Here is an 18,517-nt window from a genome sequence, read left to right on the forward strand (position 1 = left end):
GTAAATGAAATGGATTGATTACAAAGCTTCAAATACTCTAAAACTTTCTTTGATTATCTGTAGTGGTTAAATGAGCGTCACATTATTTCCAGCAGTGGTGTCATTGCCTTGTGTGTTTCTAAAATTCCACAGAATTCCTGCCTTATTGACTGGGTGAGTCTGTCTTGATAGTGTTTGGGGCTCTCTCAGACCTCTGGAAGGAATAGCAAAGAGGAAACTTGAGGCAAATGTGGAGAACATTTTTATAGGCCCCTTTTTGCAATAGTCAGTGACAATGGTAATTTACATTCGGTAGGTAAGAAGCAATAATTGAGGTGCGAAATTGTTGTGCGCCCCATAGTAGGGTAGTCTTTGTAGGGTTGATCTGAAAGGGCAATGATGATTCTAACAAAATCGGAAAAAAAAAAAAAAAAGTCCTCTTGAAATCAGACCTAAAGGAAATATGAAAAGCATTGCTGTCTTTTAATAACATGGGACTTTTCTCTCTTTCCCCCTTTCCAACTGAAAAGAATTAAATTTGGTTTGGATGATTTATTTAAAATAAAATATTGAAGTGAGCTAAACAAACTTTATAAAGCTTTCGTGCAAGTGCTGTTTCTTGCCAAAGTATGAGCTATAGCCTCAAGCGAGTCCCACTTTGCCTGGGCTGAGCGTCATGGGACGGCGAGTTGGGTGCCAAGAAGGCCACTGTCTGTTGTGCGTGTAGCACTTGGTTTATGTGAAATGTTATCTTACTGTGTGTTGGCAAACAGTAGGTGGAATCTTGACCTAACTACCCAACAGAGACCTGAAATCAGATAAATTCTTTCCTGGCAGAATGTCTGTTTTCAGACACGGAAATCATACTTAGTGGTAAAGTTTTCACTGATAAGAGAAGGGTATATGTGTGCATGTAGAGAGAGAGGGAGAGGGGAAAAAAGCAGAGAGGGAGAGAGAGAGAAAGAGATATTGACTGTATGAGAGAATTTAATCTCCTATCCATCTGCAAGACCAGAGGCAACCAAAGGCAGCCCACATGTAGATGCCCAACCCTGGGTCTCATAGATTCGTTATGCTGTGCCTGTAGCTACATCATACCTAACTATCAGAATCCCAACCTAAAACGAAAGTTCATAATTACATAACACAGAGGTGGGCAGAGTATACTGAGCACAGATGTGCATTTAATTGCAATAACCTCAACTACATGTCCCACAAGTAACAGGAAATATCAGATTTCAGCTACTCAGGGTGCAAGGAGGCTCACGGTTGCCGGGTAACTTTTTAAACCCCCCAAGGGTTAGCTTCCAGCTGTGTGCAGCGTTGGCGTGCCTGCTCCCCAAGAAGGCCCTTGCCTGCTGTGTGCACCCAGCATGGGCACCGTGGAATTGCCCCAGCTGGTTTTGGCACACCTTACTTAAGTCACTGGGCATGGCTACAGGTATCTCCAATTAAAGAGTAGCTGTAGGAGGGAGAATACAACAACAATTTAATGAAACAGTGACCTTGGGGCCCATTTTATGAGAAATCACCACTGACAGAGGTTCCGCAAATTAGTAATTCCGTGTTTGAGCAAGATTTCTGGCCTCTGAGACTGTAAGCTACTCCAGGTCCCTTAACACCAAGAATCTGTCCTAAACTCAGGAAAGCAAGGAAATGTGAAACCGGAGCTCAAGATGCTTGTAGAATAAGAATTTGTGGTGTTGACTTTAGCCCTGCCAAGGAGGTGTTAAGCTCAATGGCCACTGAAGCTTCTGCTCGAGCATCTGGAGTTGGGTTTGTCACTGCTCCCGAGGCCCAACTAGCAGACAGGGGTGGCAAATAAAATCCGACTGTACCACATGTGGTGGCTAGGAAATTGCACACCGGCACGAGCAGCACTGGAAGGGGTATGAGGAAATCAGTTTGTTTTCTGTTTATTATGCTGTTCTGTTCTAAGGGATACTGTGACTTTAAATTTCCTGGCTCTAAATTGGTGCAGAGTTGGAGGAGGAGCCTGAGTTATTAGGGGTCATCTTTTATCCACCACCTATTGTGGGTTCCTACAGGGTGTTAGTCCTCAATAATTTCTGATTGTTTAGTTAACAGTCATCATCATCATCATCAAATAACAGCAATGGCAATAATTGCAACAGCAGTAGCAGCAGCGGCTAGTATTTATTCGCATCTGCTGTGTGTCTAAACACTGTTGTGGGCTATCTCATTTGATCCTCACAGCCATCTTAAAGTCAAATAATGTTATTAGCTCCCTTTTACAGCTGAGGGAACTGAGGCTTAGTGGTTAAGAATGCCTAAGGTAAATGATGGAGGCTGAATTCCTACAAGGAAGTCTGGCCCCAGGGCCTGGGCGGAATTTCTGGCATTGACTTCTTTGTCTATTGTACAGACTGATAACCAGCTGCAGTTAGGAAGGGAGGATAACGTCTGTGGGACTTTACAACAGGTAGGGGCTGGAGATTAGAGAAGGACGTTAGCAGGAGTTTCCAATTTAATAGCATTTCCCCCCACCCCACCCAGGAAGAAATGTAGACTCAAGGGTCCAGGCTTTCATCTACCTGGCGACACCTCCACCTTCCTGCTGGGGTGCAGAGCAGCGATAGTTGGTATGCTCTGCACTCACTGACAAATCAAACTTGCTTGGTTTTCCATGTCCATTCGTTTTTCCAGGTAGTTTTTTTTTCCTCCTGGCAACTCAGGGTTGAGATATTTCCAGCGGTAAGTGATGATCTCCCCAAATGTTCTTACAACATTAAAATACATATAGTTTTAAACTTGAAGTAACTGTGTATAATTTCTACCAGGAGTAGGAAAGAGCAATGTTGCTCTGCCACTCAAGCTCATCTCCATTTTAGCATCATGGAATTGTATGAATGAATGGACCTTAACTATGAGCTCAACCCTCCCACTTCTCAGGTGCGGAAACTGAGGCTCATGGTAGTATTAACTGGAAAAGCTGGCTTTATTTGTTTATTTATTTTTACCTCCTATCCAGTATTATTCTACAATATCATATGGCCTCCCTGGATCTTTGCTTGGGAAAGTTATTTTTAATATAGATGTACCATTATTAAATCATTCAATAAAAAATTACTTTCTTGTCTAATTTTGAAAGAATATACTTTGTACATAAAAAGACAAATAAACTCATTAGTAGACATCTGGTACATTTAGCCAAGGTGTCCGTCTTGAATCTCAAGGAAGGTGCAAATACCCAGTTTTGACTGCAGGAACTTGTGACCAAAACCCTTTGGCGATCATACACCTAAAATACAGCAAGGTGAGAAAACAAACATATAATACCAACCTCAAACTCTGAAACTGAAAAGTACACTTTCTGGAAAATACTGTATAATAAATTGTACATTACTGTATGTAAAGCTGAGGCGGATTTATTCTTCTCTGGAGGTCTCATCTCCTGTGAGCAAAATAAGAGCAACAAAAGTTGCTACTTCTGCTGCCACTAGAGTTACAATTGCTCCTATTACCAGCAGTGATTTATTGAGTGTAAGTTTGTGTCAGGCATTGTGATAAATGCTCTCCATGCATTCTGTCATTCAGTCCTCACACTGATCTATGAAATGGAAGCTGTTGTTATCCCCACTTTACAAATGAGGGAGCTGAGGGTCTGAGAAATTGAATAAGGTGAGGTCCACTAATATCCTGGTCCTAAACTTTTAACCACTATTCTGCATTCTCTATTGACTACATTTTTATTCATTTTGGAGGTTTGCCTCCAATTATATATGATGTTTGCCAATTTCTTTCCTCTATACATGACTAGGGGTTTCCATGTGAAAGTAGTTGTATTTGCTCACCTTTTAAAACCTTATCTACGTTTATGAGGTCACTTAACCTCTTCAGTCTCTTGAGTTACAACGCTTGAGTTCCAACCTTCCCTGGGAGTTTGGAGAAAAGACCCCTCAGCTACCCTCTGTAGTTCCCTTTGATGTGAAGCTCATATTTATGAGTACTATCATTCTTTCTACTTATCCCAGTCTCCTTCTTGGTTAATACTCTCCACCCCCAACCGTCGCTCCACTCCTTTGCTCTGCCCTTTCATGTTTCTCCTTAGTACACACATCTGTTCTCCTTTTACTTTTTGCCTTTTCATCCTGTGAGCTCACAGCTCTGCCTCCACAGTACCCCTTCTGTAGTTACTCTCTCCTTCTGGTTTCAGATTTGTTCAAACTTCAAGGTACTTAACATACAACTTCTTGATGAGTCGCTAATATGGTAGATCTCAGCTTCTAATTTTTTGGGAGATCACATTCTTCTTTCAAAGTACTGCATTTGAATTTTGTTAACAATTGCTACCTTTGATTCTCCAAATTATCTGGGTTGGGAGTTGGATGGAGGGAATTAATGGTTCTTTCCAACCCCTATCTGTTGACTGAATTCTGGCCCCCCCATTATCCCAGCTGCATAGGTTTTGAGCCTTAATGTTATTTCTCATACTTTTGGCATTTCTCTCCCATGTTGCTAATCAGTCATCAAGTCAGTTGATTGTCTCTTTGTGTTGTTTTTCTGATAATTTCCTTCCCATTCCCATGGCAGCCAGAACTTCATCCTATTGCCTGCAACTAACATCTGTCTTTTCTCCTTCAGCCCTTTCTGCATACCACTGTCAGAAACCCAAACTTGGCTTTCACGAGAACCTACACCAGCTTCCTTCACTGGTCTCTCGCAGAGTTTCCCAAAGTTTGTTTTATAAAACACTAGTGCTGAGGGATAGTAATGAGTAATATTTTCAAAACAAGTTTCTATGATTAAATACATTAGGGAAATTCTAGGTCAAGTAAACTTGAATGTGTTTCCTTACTCCAGAATTCTCAGAGCCTTTTCTATGCCAATGTGCAGGGTAAACTTGCAGGAGGGTGATGGATTATAAAGTACCTCCTGAACTAATTTGAGCTGCAGAGGTTTTTTTATTTCTACTTATTTTGGCAGAGCAACAGGCAGGATTGATGTTTCATAGGAAACATGTTAAGAAATGTTGGTTCTTTGGAATATATTTAAACTTCTCAGGCTGGCAATAAATCTCAGGCCAATTTATTTAGACAACTTGGGTGTCTCACATCTCCTAAAGCAACTCTCCAATTGGATCAGATCCGTCTCTGACTCTTCTTGTGCAAGCTGCCTTCTTTTCTATGTCTATGACTTTATTAACTTTGTTCTTTTGACCTAGAAGGCTTACTCCATTCTAGCCCCAAATCTACATTTCATATGACTTTTATAGACAAATTCAGCTCACACTGTCTTTTCAACAAATCTATGTTTTATATGTGTGTTAGAGTCTTATCCAACCCTATTTTAGCCAGCAGTGGATATCTATTTGCTGGATTTGCATAGCACTTATAATAATAAAACTAATACCGACTACTCTCTGAGTATCTATTATGTTCTCAGCATTTTTGCAATGCTATCTTTATCTTTATAACCACCCTGCAAGATAGCTTTTCTCAGACCCGTGTTATAGGTGAACAAACTAGGTTATGTAGGTAGTTTGTGCAGGATTTTGTAGTCATTAAGTGAAAAGACTGTGATCAAACCCAGGACCCTTTTCAAAGCAACATCCTTAATGTTTGCAAAGGTCAAAGGTGGCTTTAAAGTTGGAAGTAGGTTAACTTGGAGATGGGAAACTCATCTCTTCAGCTCTGGTGCACAGATCTCTTAGTTGATAAATAACAATTTCTTGTTTAAAGACAACAGACATTTTAAGGTCAGAGCTTGGGTGATGAGAGTGACAAAAATGCATCTTCTATAACCAGTTTGTATTAACACTTGGTGAGTTTCCAGCATTCTGGAAGGTGCCCTGGAGGACACAGATAAAAAACTGACACAGACCCTGAGTTTAGGAACTTGTAATGCAGTTGGGGAGATGAAATATAAACACATTAAATAAGAGAACCGTATAATATAGTTTATAATTAACTTCTAGATAGGTGGTCTTAAACTGAAGTTCGTGGACTCCTAGGAGGTAATTGATCAGTTTTGGAACAGTGTGTCTATGAACCTCTACATTTTAGTGGATACAGTCATGTGCATTTGGAAGGAAGAGTGTCTACACGTTTCTTCAGATTCCCAAAGAGCTCTGTGATCCAAATTGGTTAGCAACAATTGCACAGGATGCTGTGGTATAGGGCGTAAGAGGAAGCATCAAGTCATGGTGGGGAAGGCACTGGCCTCAGGGCTGCAGAGACTAGGTAGGACTCTGTCTTTACTGGTAGTGGTTGAGTGACCATGGGCACCATGGCAAACTCTCCAAACTCGCTGCTAAGAAATTATGGTAATGAAATACAATGTGCAGAGAAGTAGTGAAGATTAAAGGAGACAGTGAAAATATGGAAAGCACCTGGCATGGTGCCGGGCATGAACTGGTTGCTTTAGACTAGTCACCTTGGCTTTTGTTACATTTATTAGTTTCCTATTGCTGCTGTAACAAATTTCTACAAACTTTGTGGCTTAAAATGATACACATTTATTATCTTACAAGTTGTGGAGGTCAGGAGTCTGCAATGGGTCTGAATGGGCCAAAATGGGTGTCAGCAAGGCTGCCTTTCTTCTGGAGGCTCCAGGGGAGAATCCGTTTTCTTGCCTTGGCCATCTTCCAGAGGCTGCCCGCATTCTTTGGCTTGAGTCCGCCTTTCATCTTCAAAGCCAGCACTGGCTTCTTGAGTCCTTCTCTTGCTGCATCATTATGACACTCGGCTCTTGCCTTCCTCTTTCACTTATAAGGACCCCGGTGATAACATTCGTCCTTCCCAGATTATCCTGGATAATCTCCCCATCTTAAACTAACTTAGCAAATTTAATTCCATCTGCAGCCTTAATTCCTTGTTCTGAGAGCATTAATTAGTTATCCAATTAATCAATTGATTAAGCAAAATTCTATTGATAACCTGCTGCATGCCAGTCATTATACTTATCTATTTTGGTAAGTTTAGTGGGGGCAGTTTATCTTTTTTCATAAAATTTTATCTTTTTTCATTTATACACCCACACACATATATTCCCTCCAATATACAAGACAGTGTGCTTATATAACTATAAACTAGAGTAGAAGTTGGCTTGTCATAAGTGTGCTATTGGTTTGGTGACCATAGTTTTAGTCCCCAAACTGTAAAACATAATGTGTCTATAGGGTAGAGTATTTGAAATTAAGACTGTCCCAGAAAATCCGAGCTATATGGTTAGTTTTGCTTTTGGGATTTAGAGGAAAGAGAAGTGGTATCACGCTGAGGTAGCAGGCAAGTTGCTGTGGGAGTTGGCATTTGAGCCAGGAGCTGAATGATCCCTGTGCTGCGACCTGTGAAGTGTGGGGCAGGCACAGGCCACTGGGGGAGCGAAGGTGAGAGATGGGGAAGCACTGGTCTCAGTTGGGGAGGCCCTAGGATGTCAGCCATGGCTTTGGGGGTTAGATTTATTTTAGATTAGATCTTGAAGGTAGGGACTGCTTCCTTTGCTCTTCTGTTTGAAGTTGGTGAGTATATGGGGTTATGGAAAATATGTGAAAAAGAAATTTACATTTTTTTCTAAGACTATTTTTTAATATTTTTTATTTAATTAATTTTTGAGGTAACATTGGTTTATAACATTATATAAATTTACATTCTTAATTTTATTTATTTATTTATTTTTCCCCCAAAGCCCCAGTAGACAGTTGTGTGTCATAGGTGCACATTCTTCTAGTTGCTGTATGTGGGACGCGGCCTCAGCATGGCTGGAGAAGCAGTGCGTCTGTGCGCGCCTGGGATCCGAACCCAGGCCACCTGCATCAGAGCGCACACACTTAACCGCTAAGCCACGGGGCTGGCCCTAAATTTACATTCTTAATCGTATCCCTACTCAACTCTTTTTTTTAATATTCATTTCAGTTGCCTACTCAACTTTTTTTAAAATCGGTTTTTCATGTATAGATTTGTAAGTATATCTGGTAGATTACAGACTGATGGAAAGAGACCCACTATCCCCTTCTCCCCCATGTTCTCACAGTAAAGTTAGATCAAGTTCTTGATTTAAGAAGCCAAGGATGTAAAATCTTATAGGAATCCAGGTGCCCCTTGGCAGAGCATCTGTTGGCCGTCAGGTCCCCTGGGGACAACAGCTGTCAAGGACACCTCTGAGTGAGGCCAGAGCCTCCTGCGTGGAGTTCAGTTCCTGCTGGGTCACACACAGGATTTTATTTTGGAAGCTTACAACATGTTCAGGAAGAGCCTACACCAACAGCAAATGGGCTTGTGTTAAAGGCAATGTTTCTAATCCCAGCCTTTCCTGGTTCTTGACCCAGACTTGGCATCATCAAGAGTCTTACCCACCTGGGGTTCTCAGCAGCCCCGCATGACCCAGTGACCCCGGAGTCCCACAGGGCCTGTTTCCCTGCAATTTGTGTTGAGAAAAATTTAAAACCATGTTTTTTATTTGATAGACTTTCTCATGGTTAGAACAGTTCTCTGGAAATGTGCTGATCTGTGTGGTGGTGTGGTACAATGAGTTGTAGAGACTGTTCTCTTTGTAGAAGTAATGGCATGAGGATGAAAGTCGCTTTCTATGTTTTCAAATTGATTTTAATGACTGGGGAAAATCTTATGATATGTAAGTGAAGAAGAAATAAAATTTCATGTACAGCATAACCTTAACTATGTTAAAACACACACACACACAAACACATAAACAGTGGTTATTTCTTGGTAGGGGAACCATGAATGATTCTTTTTTTCTTCCTTATGCTTTTCTGTTTTTGTTTTGTTGTGTTTTGGGGCAAGGCGGGTAGAGTCTACTCAGTTTCTCTTATTTTCTTCTTTATAACATGGAGCTGCATAATTTTCCCTTAATTTTCTTTGGCGGATGTTTTGAGGATAATCACTGCTCTCAGAAGGAAGGCATTTCATCACAATAAATATACCCATGGTGGAAAACATGTACCTGATGAGGTTAAGAGAAAAGCATTGGAATTATGTTTTCGGAAGCAGCCCGACTCTCTTAATTCTCCTAGCAATCTTATTAAAGTATGTAACATCAAAGTGATAAGTTTTAATCCAGTATTTTTAATTTTAAAACAAATATTTTTATCCCCAAAGCGTACATAGTCACTGTAAATAATGAAATATAAATGTAAATAATAATGTAAAAACACATGAACAAGAAAGAGGAAAATAAATATCATCCATAATTCCATTACTTAAGAGAAAAAAAACAACACTTTTAATATTTTGGTTTATACACTTCTAATCTTTTCTCCTATGCCTAGACATTGATATACATCTATTGGAAACAAACCAAAATAAAAATGACATCTGATGATTTGACTTAAGGGACTATGAAAAAGTTACCACCAAGGGTAAATTGGCATCTTTCGCTCCATCCTCTGACTTACACATGTTCAGGCAAGGTTAGTTACAGAATGATCTGTTTGTTTAGCTCCAATATTGCTCCAAGCTTTCCAGAAGAGTGGGACTGGACATCTGCACATCTTGGACTGCAGCACATTTCACTGGGTCTGCTGGAAAACAATTACATGAGGATACAGTGTTCATTTCTGTCCCCTAAGTGTTTCTCTAGCCTTTTTCTTTTTCAGCGAGGCAGATTTTTGTAACCCTGAGATTCTCATTTTCAGTCACTCTCCAGTGCACGTGTTTGCTGCTCCTGCAAGATCTGGCACAGGGACATGAGGTGCCAGGAAAAAGGGCCAAGCTTTCAAAATTATTTTCACTTGTAATACAAATGTCCCCAAATGCAACACATAATTCTCAGGCATCTTCCTAGTCACGATATGTTGTTGGCCTCTTCGATATTGCTGTTACACAGAAAAACCATCCTGATCTCCAAACCCTTCTCTTCCTTAAGTTAGGGCCTCTTGAAAAATATCTCTCCTGACAGCTCTGTTCACACATGACTTCCCTTGCCTGGTCTCTGTGGATGTTCCCCATTGCTTCCCGCCCAGCGATGACTAAGCTCAGGCTTCCCCAGGGCCACTATGGGCAGTATATTTTCTGTTGCTTCTTTGAGGATTTGCTTTGTCACATAATTGCCCTTACCTACAAGTACCTACATTTTGGCTCTTAAAAACACAATATAACAACAAAAGCAAAAACAGAAAAGAATAAGGAAGAAAAAAAAAATATTACTCGTGGTTTTGCCACCAAGAAATAACCACAGTTTATAATTTTGGTGTGTGTGTTTGTGTACTTGTTTTAACATAGTTAAGATTATCCCGTAAATAGAATTTTATTTCCTATTTTTCACTTAATGTGTCCTAAGCGTTTCCTCAGTCATGAACATTATTCACAAACTTTTTCAGTGACTAGATAATAGTTCATTTTATGTATTTAGTACCTAGTACTTAGCTGTTTGTTTAATTTTAGGAGATAATCTAAATATCTATTTTCGTATTATGTATCCATGATCGGTAGGCATGTAGAACAGTGCTAGGATAGGTAGTGAATTCTTGGTAAATATTAGCTATTAGTGTCTTTTTTTTTTTTTTTTTTGGTGAGGAAGATTGGCCCCGAGCTAACATCTATTGTTAATTTTCCTCCTTTTGCTTGAGGAAGATTGTCCCTGAGCTAACATCAGTGTCTATCTTCCTCTACTTTATATGTAGGTTGCTGCCACAGCATGGCTGACAAGTGGTTTATGTCCGTGCCTGGGATCCGAACCCGTGAACCCCGGGTCACCAAAGCGGAGCACGAAAACTTAACCACTAGGCCACTGGGCCAGTCCCTACTGTTTTTATTAATGATAATTTTGACGCAGTTGTTGTCAGAACACCAGGAGAAGCTGTGGGTTGTCTGTGGTTCAGGGAGGAGATTGCCACTGCAGATGACAAGATGTAGGGTGGAAGATGTAGGCATCCTCTGTACCTGTTCACAGCTAAGAGAGGATTTCTTCAGGAAGATCATTTCAGCTCCTTCAGTAGTGCATTGACCTTTTCAAGCTGAGGTCCACTTGTTACAAGCTCAAAAGCTCAAAAGCCTTGATTGATTCTGGGTTTTCTTGCTGAGTATGTGGACTTAAGAACTCTAGAAAAGCCGTTCTCTTGAATTTGGTGCATCTGGTGGTCAGGTTAACATTTAGTCCTTTTGTGGCACATGGTAGAATCAGCTCTGAACTATAATTCTCCTGATGTCACTCAGGGTGTCCCAAAGAACCGCCTTGTGCCCAGACAACTGAAAAGCACCATTTTCATGCCAGGGAGAGATTCCGTCTGTCAGAATGTGAGGGTGATGTGTGATAGGACAATTTTGAAAGTAATCCCATGGAGAAAGGCCTGGAAAATGCAGTATGGGTTGGTTAGATAGGTGGGAACACTAATTGGGGGGGATATAGGATCAGGAAGGTAGGAGTAGGGTGGAAGGTGAAGCAGTAAAATTGGAGTCACAGGGAAAAAACAACCAAGAAAAGAACAAGAAAGGAACAGAAATGGAGGCTGACTTCAAATCCTGCTGCCCGGCTTTCAGAGCTCGTCTCTCCAGCCGCTTCCTCCCCCTCCTCCGTCAAGTAGTGCCTTTTATGTATTCCTCACAGTGTTTGTTCATTAAAACTACCCTACACACCAACACCTATCTCTCTTTTGAGTCTCTATCAAATATTGACAAGGAAAGCTAACTTAGACCAAGTAATTAATTTATCAAATTCCAAATACATGTGATTTATATGGCGGCACATGAAATTGACATATGAAACGACATAATGATCATAACATAAAACAACATTACTCTCCAAACACTTTGGAAATTAAAAGCAAATATTTGCTTTGGATCCCATCAGTCCTATCAGATCCGTTGGCACATCCTTCTTCTGTCTTGACTGTTAATTCTTCTCTTACATATTCAGAGTAGTGACTCGTATGAAATTCTGATATTCTTGACCTCTTCTCATCTTGACTGGAAATTGCTCTTTTTATTATAGTTGTTTAATCATTTGGGCTAATTTCTCTAAGTGAATTCCTCATTTCCTGGTTGTTCATGCCTCCTTGAAAACATAGAATATCTTTATGTGGAGAACAAATCAATGCCAAATTTTGTTTTAAAAAAGAAACAATATTTATTTATTTTTTAAGATTTTTTCTTTTCCTTTTTCTTTTTTTTTTTTTTGTGTGAGGAAGATCAGCCCTGAGCTAACATCCATGCTAATCCTCCTCTTTTTGCTGAGGAAGACCGGCTCTGAGCTAACATCTATTGCCAATCCTCCTCCTTTTTTTTTTTTTTTTTTCCTCCAAAGCCCCAGTAGATAGTTGTATGTCATAGCTGCACATGCTTCTAGTTGCTGTATGTGGGACGCGGCCTCAGCATGGCCGGAGAAGCGGTGCGTTGGTGCGCGCCCGGGATCCGAACCCGGGCCGCCAGTAGCAGAGCGTGTGCACTTAACCGTTAAGCCACGGGGCCGGCCCAATATTTATTTTTTTAATAAAAATCTTTGAGATGTCCCAAAGTGTAAAGCTTGACCTGGGTCTCAAAAGTATTTGAATTAATGGTATTTTGAAGTGATTAATTCATTGGAATTTCCTAAATTTACTAAATGCTGGTTTTTACAATTTATTTTTTATCCAACTTTAAATTTTGATACACAGATCAAAATATAGGAACTTTGTATTTCTATAAAACACATAGAGACTATTAACCTTATCAGTACTTGGTTCCTAACGTTATGAAACATGTATCTGTTTGGCAATCCTATTTATTTGTCTTTAGTAAGTATATGTGTTGAATATAATATTTTTGTTTAAAACCATAAGTAACATTTAGAATACCATGTTTCCAAATTTTTTGAATTAGTTAAATGAAAATAACACTAATGTTTTGGTGTATTGTCACTTATGTTGCTGCCTTTAAATAATTAATTAATTTATTTTGTTTTTGTTTATATGGGTTATGAAGTTAGGTCAGTTCTGTTTACAAAGTTATCTTAGTCCGTTTCTCCATTCCTTACATTAAGACCACAGAAGCGTATCAAGCCTCCAAAATAGAGATGCTTTAAAAATTCAGAAGTGTTATAAATAACTTTTAAGTACAAAAGCACCAGAAGTATTACATGTCCTGTGAAGTTGGGCACAAACTTGTAAAACGACCAAACTTTTTTTTTTAAATTGATTTCTCTTAGTGCATCTCTGCTAAGACCTTCCCCTACCTGGCAGGTGCCCCTTCCAGGTTTATTGCAGGGACCCCTGACTTCTCTTTGAGTCCTGCGCTCGGTTTATGACCCTGCTTTTGTCTCTCACTCATCCGCAGAGCCCGGCGTTTGCACGGTATTCGGAGATCCCCACTACAACACTTTTGACGGACGGACATTTAACTTTCAGGGGACATGTCAGTACGTTTTGACGAAAGACTGCTCCTCCCCTGCCTCGCCCTTTCAGGTGCTGGTGAAGAACGATGCACGCAGGACCCGCTCCTTCTCCTGGACCAAGTCGGTGGACCTGGTGCTGGGCGCGAGCACCGTCAGCCTCCAGCAGCACCTGACCGTGCGCTGGAACGGCTCGCGCATCGCGCTACCCTGCCAGGCGCCGCAGTTTCACATCGACCTGGATGGCTACCTCTTGAAAGTGACGACCAAAGCAGGTGGGCTTCCAGAAGCAAATCGCTTCTGTGTCCCTCTGGCCCTTCCCTCTACCTCACCAACCTGCACAGCAACACCACCTGAGTGCTCAGGAGCTGTGGCTCCTCCTCCTCCGTATAGGAAAACTTGAAGGCAGAGAGGTGTTCCAACTGCAGGCATTGCCTCATCCCCTTTCACCGGGGCTTTGAAGGGAGATCTCAAAGATGCCACAGAATAGCTGGAGAAATTTGCACACCGTGGAGCCTGGCAATCTGACGCCAGTCACACCAGTCTGGAAATCTGACGACATCCAGCATCTTTCCATCCTCATTCCAAAAATAGCAGTGTGCTCTCCAAGTAACCTCTTTCTCATATTTTGCTGCTATTTTAGGCCATTGATGTCCAGCTTGGAATTGTCAGTGTCTCTCTCAGCTGAGCCAGTAATGTGCAGTTTCACATCTGTGAGAAGGAGTATTTCCTTGTTAGCATCTGTCCAAGAAGGGGGGAATCCTCAGAAGTAAACTGCAAACGTGTGGGTGTGCACATGGGAGTGTAGATGATGGAACCCTGTGACCAGCAGTCTGTCTATTCTTGACCCTGGGGAAGGATGCTCGCTGAGCTGATGGCTAGAACCATTGGCTCCCACTGGAGGATGCTTAGGAAGTGCTCTGAAAGCGCTTCCCCCAGCCTTGGGCACATGGAACTGGTCACTGAGGCCCTTTCTCAGCATCCCATGTTGCCTGAGGCCCAGTGGACTCTGTATTTCCACTCCATGGGCAGATACATTCTCCCTAGGCCAAGCTGTTCGTGGTTGCTAGTAGGTTACTCCTAGGGGTACAGTGAGGCTCGAATTTTTGTCTGTGAGATGCTACCTAAGAGAGGCATCTTAGAAGCAGAATCAATCCTTCAATAGCAGCTCTAAAGAATGAATTCAGCTCATTTGCACATTTTATTATATCACGTGTGGTTCCTTCCATGCTGCTTTTGGTTAATGCATATTTTTTGTCAATTGGATATTGGACTGCATGTTTTCCTGGCGTATGCTATTTCTTTAAGCGTCGTGTTTAAAGAAGTCACCATATTTCTTGCTTTTTGCGTTGATGAAAATTTAACCATGTGAAAGCATCAGTTGGGTTCCAGTTCCTTTAGACAATATGGATCCAAAAGAGAAACATTTGATAGAGCAGGCACTTTTGAGGGACTATAGTGAGCATTCGCTGCTGTACCTTTAGAACCTTGTTAATTGTTTCAATTCAAGCAAAAATATATTTGATAAATTGATTTGAGCCTATGGAATGCCAGCTTAGCTAAACAAAGGCAATAAGCCAAGGATAAGCCCAAGGAGCTTTTATTTAGAGAATATAACGTGGTTTCAATGAGAGAATGTTAAATATTAATGTATTGGAACATTGTGTAAACAGGGAAGGATTCCCATTCTTCACTTTGAAAGTGGCAGATGTGAAGAGCTCTATTCATTCAACTTTAGGGGGATTAGTTCTCCTTAGAAAATTCAGACACCTGTTGTTTTATTCAAATGACGTGGCACTCTGCAGAAGTAGGCCTCAGCTCATTCCTTTAAAGGAGGCAATGTGGTTCCCAGTAAAATTTGCACAAGATGACCCATTATTACACAGCACTAATTAGAAGCACCTTGCCTATCTGTTTGCAAGCCAGCTGAACACAATGGATTATACTGATATGGAAATTATTAGTCGACCATAGCCCAATCCTCAAAGGGATCCTGGATACTCGAAGATTGCTAACAGTCTAGGAGGTTCGATACTGTTCCACTTACAGCTGGTAATACCTTATGGAATAAGTGTACTCTTTGTAAGGATTCCAAATGTAAAAATGAGCAAAAGGATAAAGCTGCTAAGAAAACAATAATAGATCATAAATACCGTAATTAGATTAGTGGATTTAACTCTTCTAGGCCTTGAACTCAGTTTTACAATTTCTTTTGTTTTTCCATCTCTCTTACCGCGACGCAAGTAATTTATGTGGCGCCCTTAATACCCAGCTGGACAATTTCCTGTAGCACGCGAAGCGCACAAGCTTTCTGCTTCCTGGGGAAGAAATGTATTCCTCTGGGCAGTAAACTTGCTTTGAGATTATCCTTTGAATGGAACAATTCCATTTCCAGACAATAGTTTTTTCCACTCTGGTCTACCAATCTCAGTTTGTACTACCCCTTAGGGATAGTTTCTTTTTATCACCTATTGATTGTCTATTTAAAATGTCACAGTATATCTATCCTTGGAGTGTTCTTCTTCCATAGATTTTTTTTGTTTTATAAGCTCATATGATCAAAGGACACTTTCTTCAAAATAACAGCTTAAATCAAGCCTGCAGCTGGAGGGTGGGAGACGGGGAGGAAAGACTCTTTGCTCCTGTGGTTTACGGACTCAGCGCTTCGTGATGGAATCGTTTGGCAGAGGAGCACAGGTGGCCGTGTAGCTTGGGTGGAATTAGTCTGTAGCTGCTTACCTAATCACAACAAGGGCAGTGCAGCAGGCACAAAGTGAGGCTTAGGAGCTCGAGAAAGCACTGTCCACCCCCATCACACTCCCCACCCCCACTCTCAGCACTTAGCAAATAATTTAAAAATATTTCCTTTCTGACATCTGTTCACTTCATCAACTCTACCTGGAAGGGTTACGTCAGATCCACCTGAAAGCATTAACACGTGGCAGTGTGGCTTTTTATTTTGCTTTTTGTAGAGTTCTGCACTTGATGAACCTGGAGAATATATATATATATATATATATATATATGTATTTCTGCCCCCCCAACCCCGGTGTAAAATCTGAACCGAAAAGCCACCCATTTTTAAGCATCATTACGATATGACTACAGATTTTGCACCTCCTCTCCCCTTTAAGTGGACAACAGCAAAAGCAACAATAACAACCAAAAAGCAAAACAAACAAAAACAACCACAAAATACAGGAACAACAGTTTCTCTCCTCCCCCCAAAACTAGTGGACCGGAGCCAGGTCACACATTTGAAGGGTGATGAACAAGTTGGTAAAACATTCACTGGTGAGAAGGGAAAATTGGAAGGCTCTTCCTACAGTGGAAGGAATGTGGCTGCTGCTCACAGCCCCAGATGGGACATATGCTTCAGCCTGAGCCTTCTGACTCGGCCAGTTATTTCTACCCCATTTCCCACGCAGAGAATTGGGAAACATCCCAGCGGCAGAGAGGAGTAACCCCAGCCCCTCAAACACTTCCACAATGTTTTCTTCTCATAAGATGCCTATTTAAAATATCTTTTTGGAAGAGCAATTTCTTCAATGACAACTTAGATTTTTTGCCTTCACTACTGTAATCTACTTTGCATAGATTTTACTCATATAAAGGGTAAAAAAACACAGATGTATATGATACAGCCATAGATAAAGGCATCTGTAGTTGTGTAAGTCATCCCTCCACAATGTGAAGCCTAGCATTGGTCCATGAAAATCCTTTTAATATAATAATAACAAAGAAAAGAGGAGTAAAAGAGAGAGAATTACAAATTATTCTCTTACTTTGGGGACCATGTTTTATGAAGGAGGTGTGAAGAATTTTGAGAAGAGTTTACAGAGAACACAGTGGGTCTACATCTTCCCAAGCATGCATGGACTATCAGTCCATTACAGAGAAAGAACACAATGATTGGCTTGTTCACTGTGAGTTGAATTCCCACCAACTCAGTTGCCCAAAGTCTCAGATTTATTAAATCATTGTCAGTAATTATGTTGGAGTTCCTTTGGATGTAAATTCTCAACCATTGTGACACTTGGAAGAATAGTATTAGCCTGCCGTCTAGGAAAGAGGTGTGTAGTTTGGAAAATTTTGCAATATAAAAAATCTTTGGAATTATGCTCTAAAAGTTAGAGTCTTGAAGGAAATTGATTTTCTCCTCTCATTTCTGTTGCTGGGCAGCTGCCTGGCTACAGGCTTGTGAGATCAAGTTTCTTCTATACCTTAGAGAGTATATTACAAATCATATTATAGTTTGCTTGTCTTTTAAAAAAATTGTTATTTCAGTGTTTTAACAAGCATGAAATTCACGATTTCTTTGGCTTTACAGATTCAGTGTATCAATTTGCAATGTATTAATTCCTTCATTTAGTGAGTACGTACTATGTGCCAGATGATGTGTTAGATGATAGGGCATGAAGAAACATCAATCATTTTATGTGATAGCTGTGGTTCTCAGAGTTGACACCATCTTCTCACAGAGGTACACACATGGGAGGTCAGCCCAGTGTCTGGGTATTGTAACGGTGTGTTCTTTCTCTGATCACCGTGTCCCATCACTGTCTTCTCTTCACCAAATAACTCCCAAGAGAGACTTTCTTATGACCTTATTTCTTGCTTCTTTACCTGACTCTATTTAATTGCTTATCTGAACCCAGCTTCTTCTCCCAACCAAGAAATCTTCTCTACCATTTTCCTTGGACTAAGAATGCTTCCATTCCTTTCATTTACCATACAGTGATTTCCATATGGGCCTTTCTGTTTATATCTTTAGAAATCTAGTTTTAGACCACTGGTTTATTCTACCAATAACTCTCCCTAAAGCGGATCTGTAACTCTTTCTTGTGGAAGTTGTGTGGCCTACTCACAGGAACGTTATTTGGCCAGCCTTCTCTCCTCTTGGATCATACCCAAACTTAGGGAATATTGGCTTTAGAATCTTCCTTCTGGGTGTTTCTTACTGATCTTACATCACTCTGATGTTGCCTCATGCCCATTTCATATCCAGACAAGATCCAATCCCTCCTCCCTCCCTTCTTCCCTCCCTCCCCTCATCTTTCTCCTTTCCCATCACCACCTTATCCCCTAACTTCTGAGCATCTTCTGAACATTTGTTCATCAGCCTTTTCTTGATACTTCAGGAACAAAGGCAAAAGTCTTCTAGGAGGAGAGTCATGTCACTCTTTCCAGAGGCTCAGGTCAGGCTAAACGAAAGATTAGGTTTTGTCAGAAACCCAAGAGGGTAAGATTAAAAAAA

General features: G+C 40.8%; 1 protein-coding gene across 2 annotated transcripts in view; it reads left to right on the top strand.

Annotated features, from left to right (window-relative positions):
* The window catches only part of BMPER (BMP binding endothelial regulator), a 230,473-nt gene that overhangs the window by 143,680 nt on the left and 68,276 nt on the right, over nt 1-18,517 (top strand). The window contains exon 12 of one of the 2 annotated variants that reach the window (XM_004418836.3): nt 13,206-13,535. The exons of the other annotated variant lie outside the window; for it this stretch is intronic. Coding sequence (XP_004418893.1) covers nt 13,206-13,535 — 330 coding nt within the window. The remainder of the gene's footprint in view (nt 1-13,205; nt 13,536-18,517) is intronic. 2 annotated transcript variants of the gene reach the window in all.

The sequence above is a fragment of the Ceratotherium simum genome, chromosome 1 (assembly GCF_057802395.1).
Source record: "Ceratotherium simum simum isolate JZ-2026a chromosome 1, ASM5780239v1, whole genome shotgun sequence".
In the NCBI taxonomy this organism is placed as follows: domain Eukaryota; kingdom Metazoa; phylum Chordata; class Mammalia; order Perissodactyla; family Rhinocerotidae; genus Ceratotherium; species Ceratotherium simum.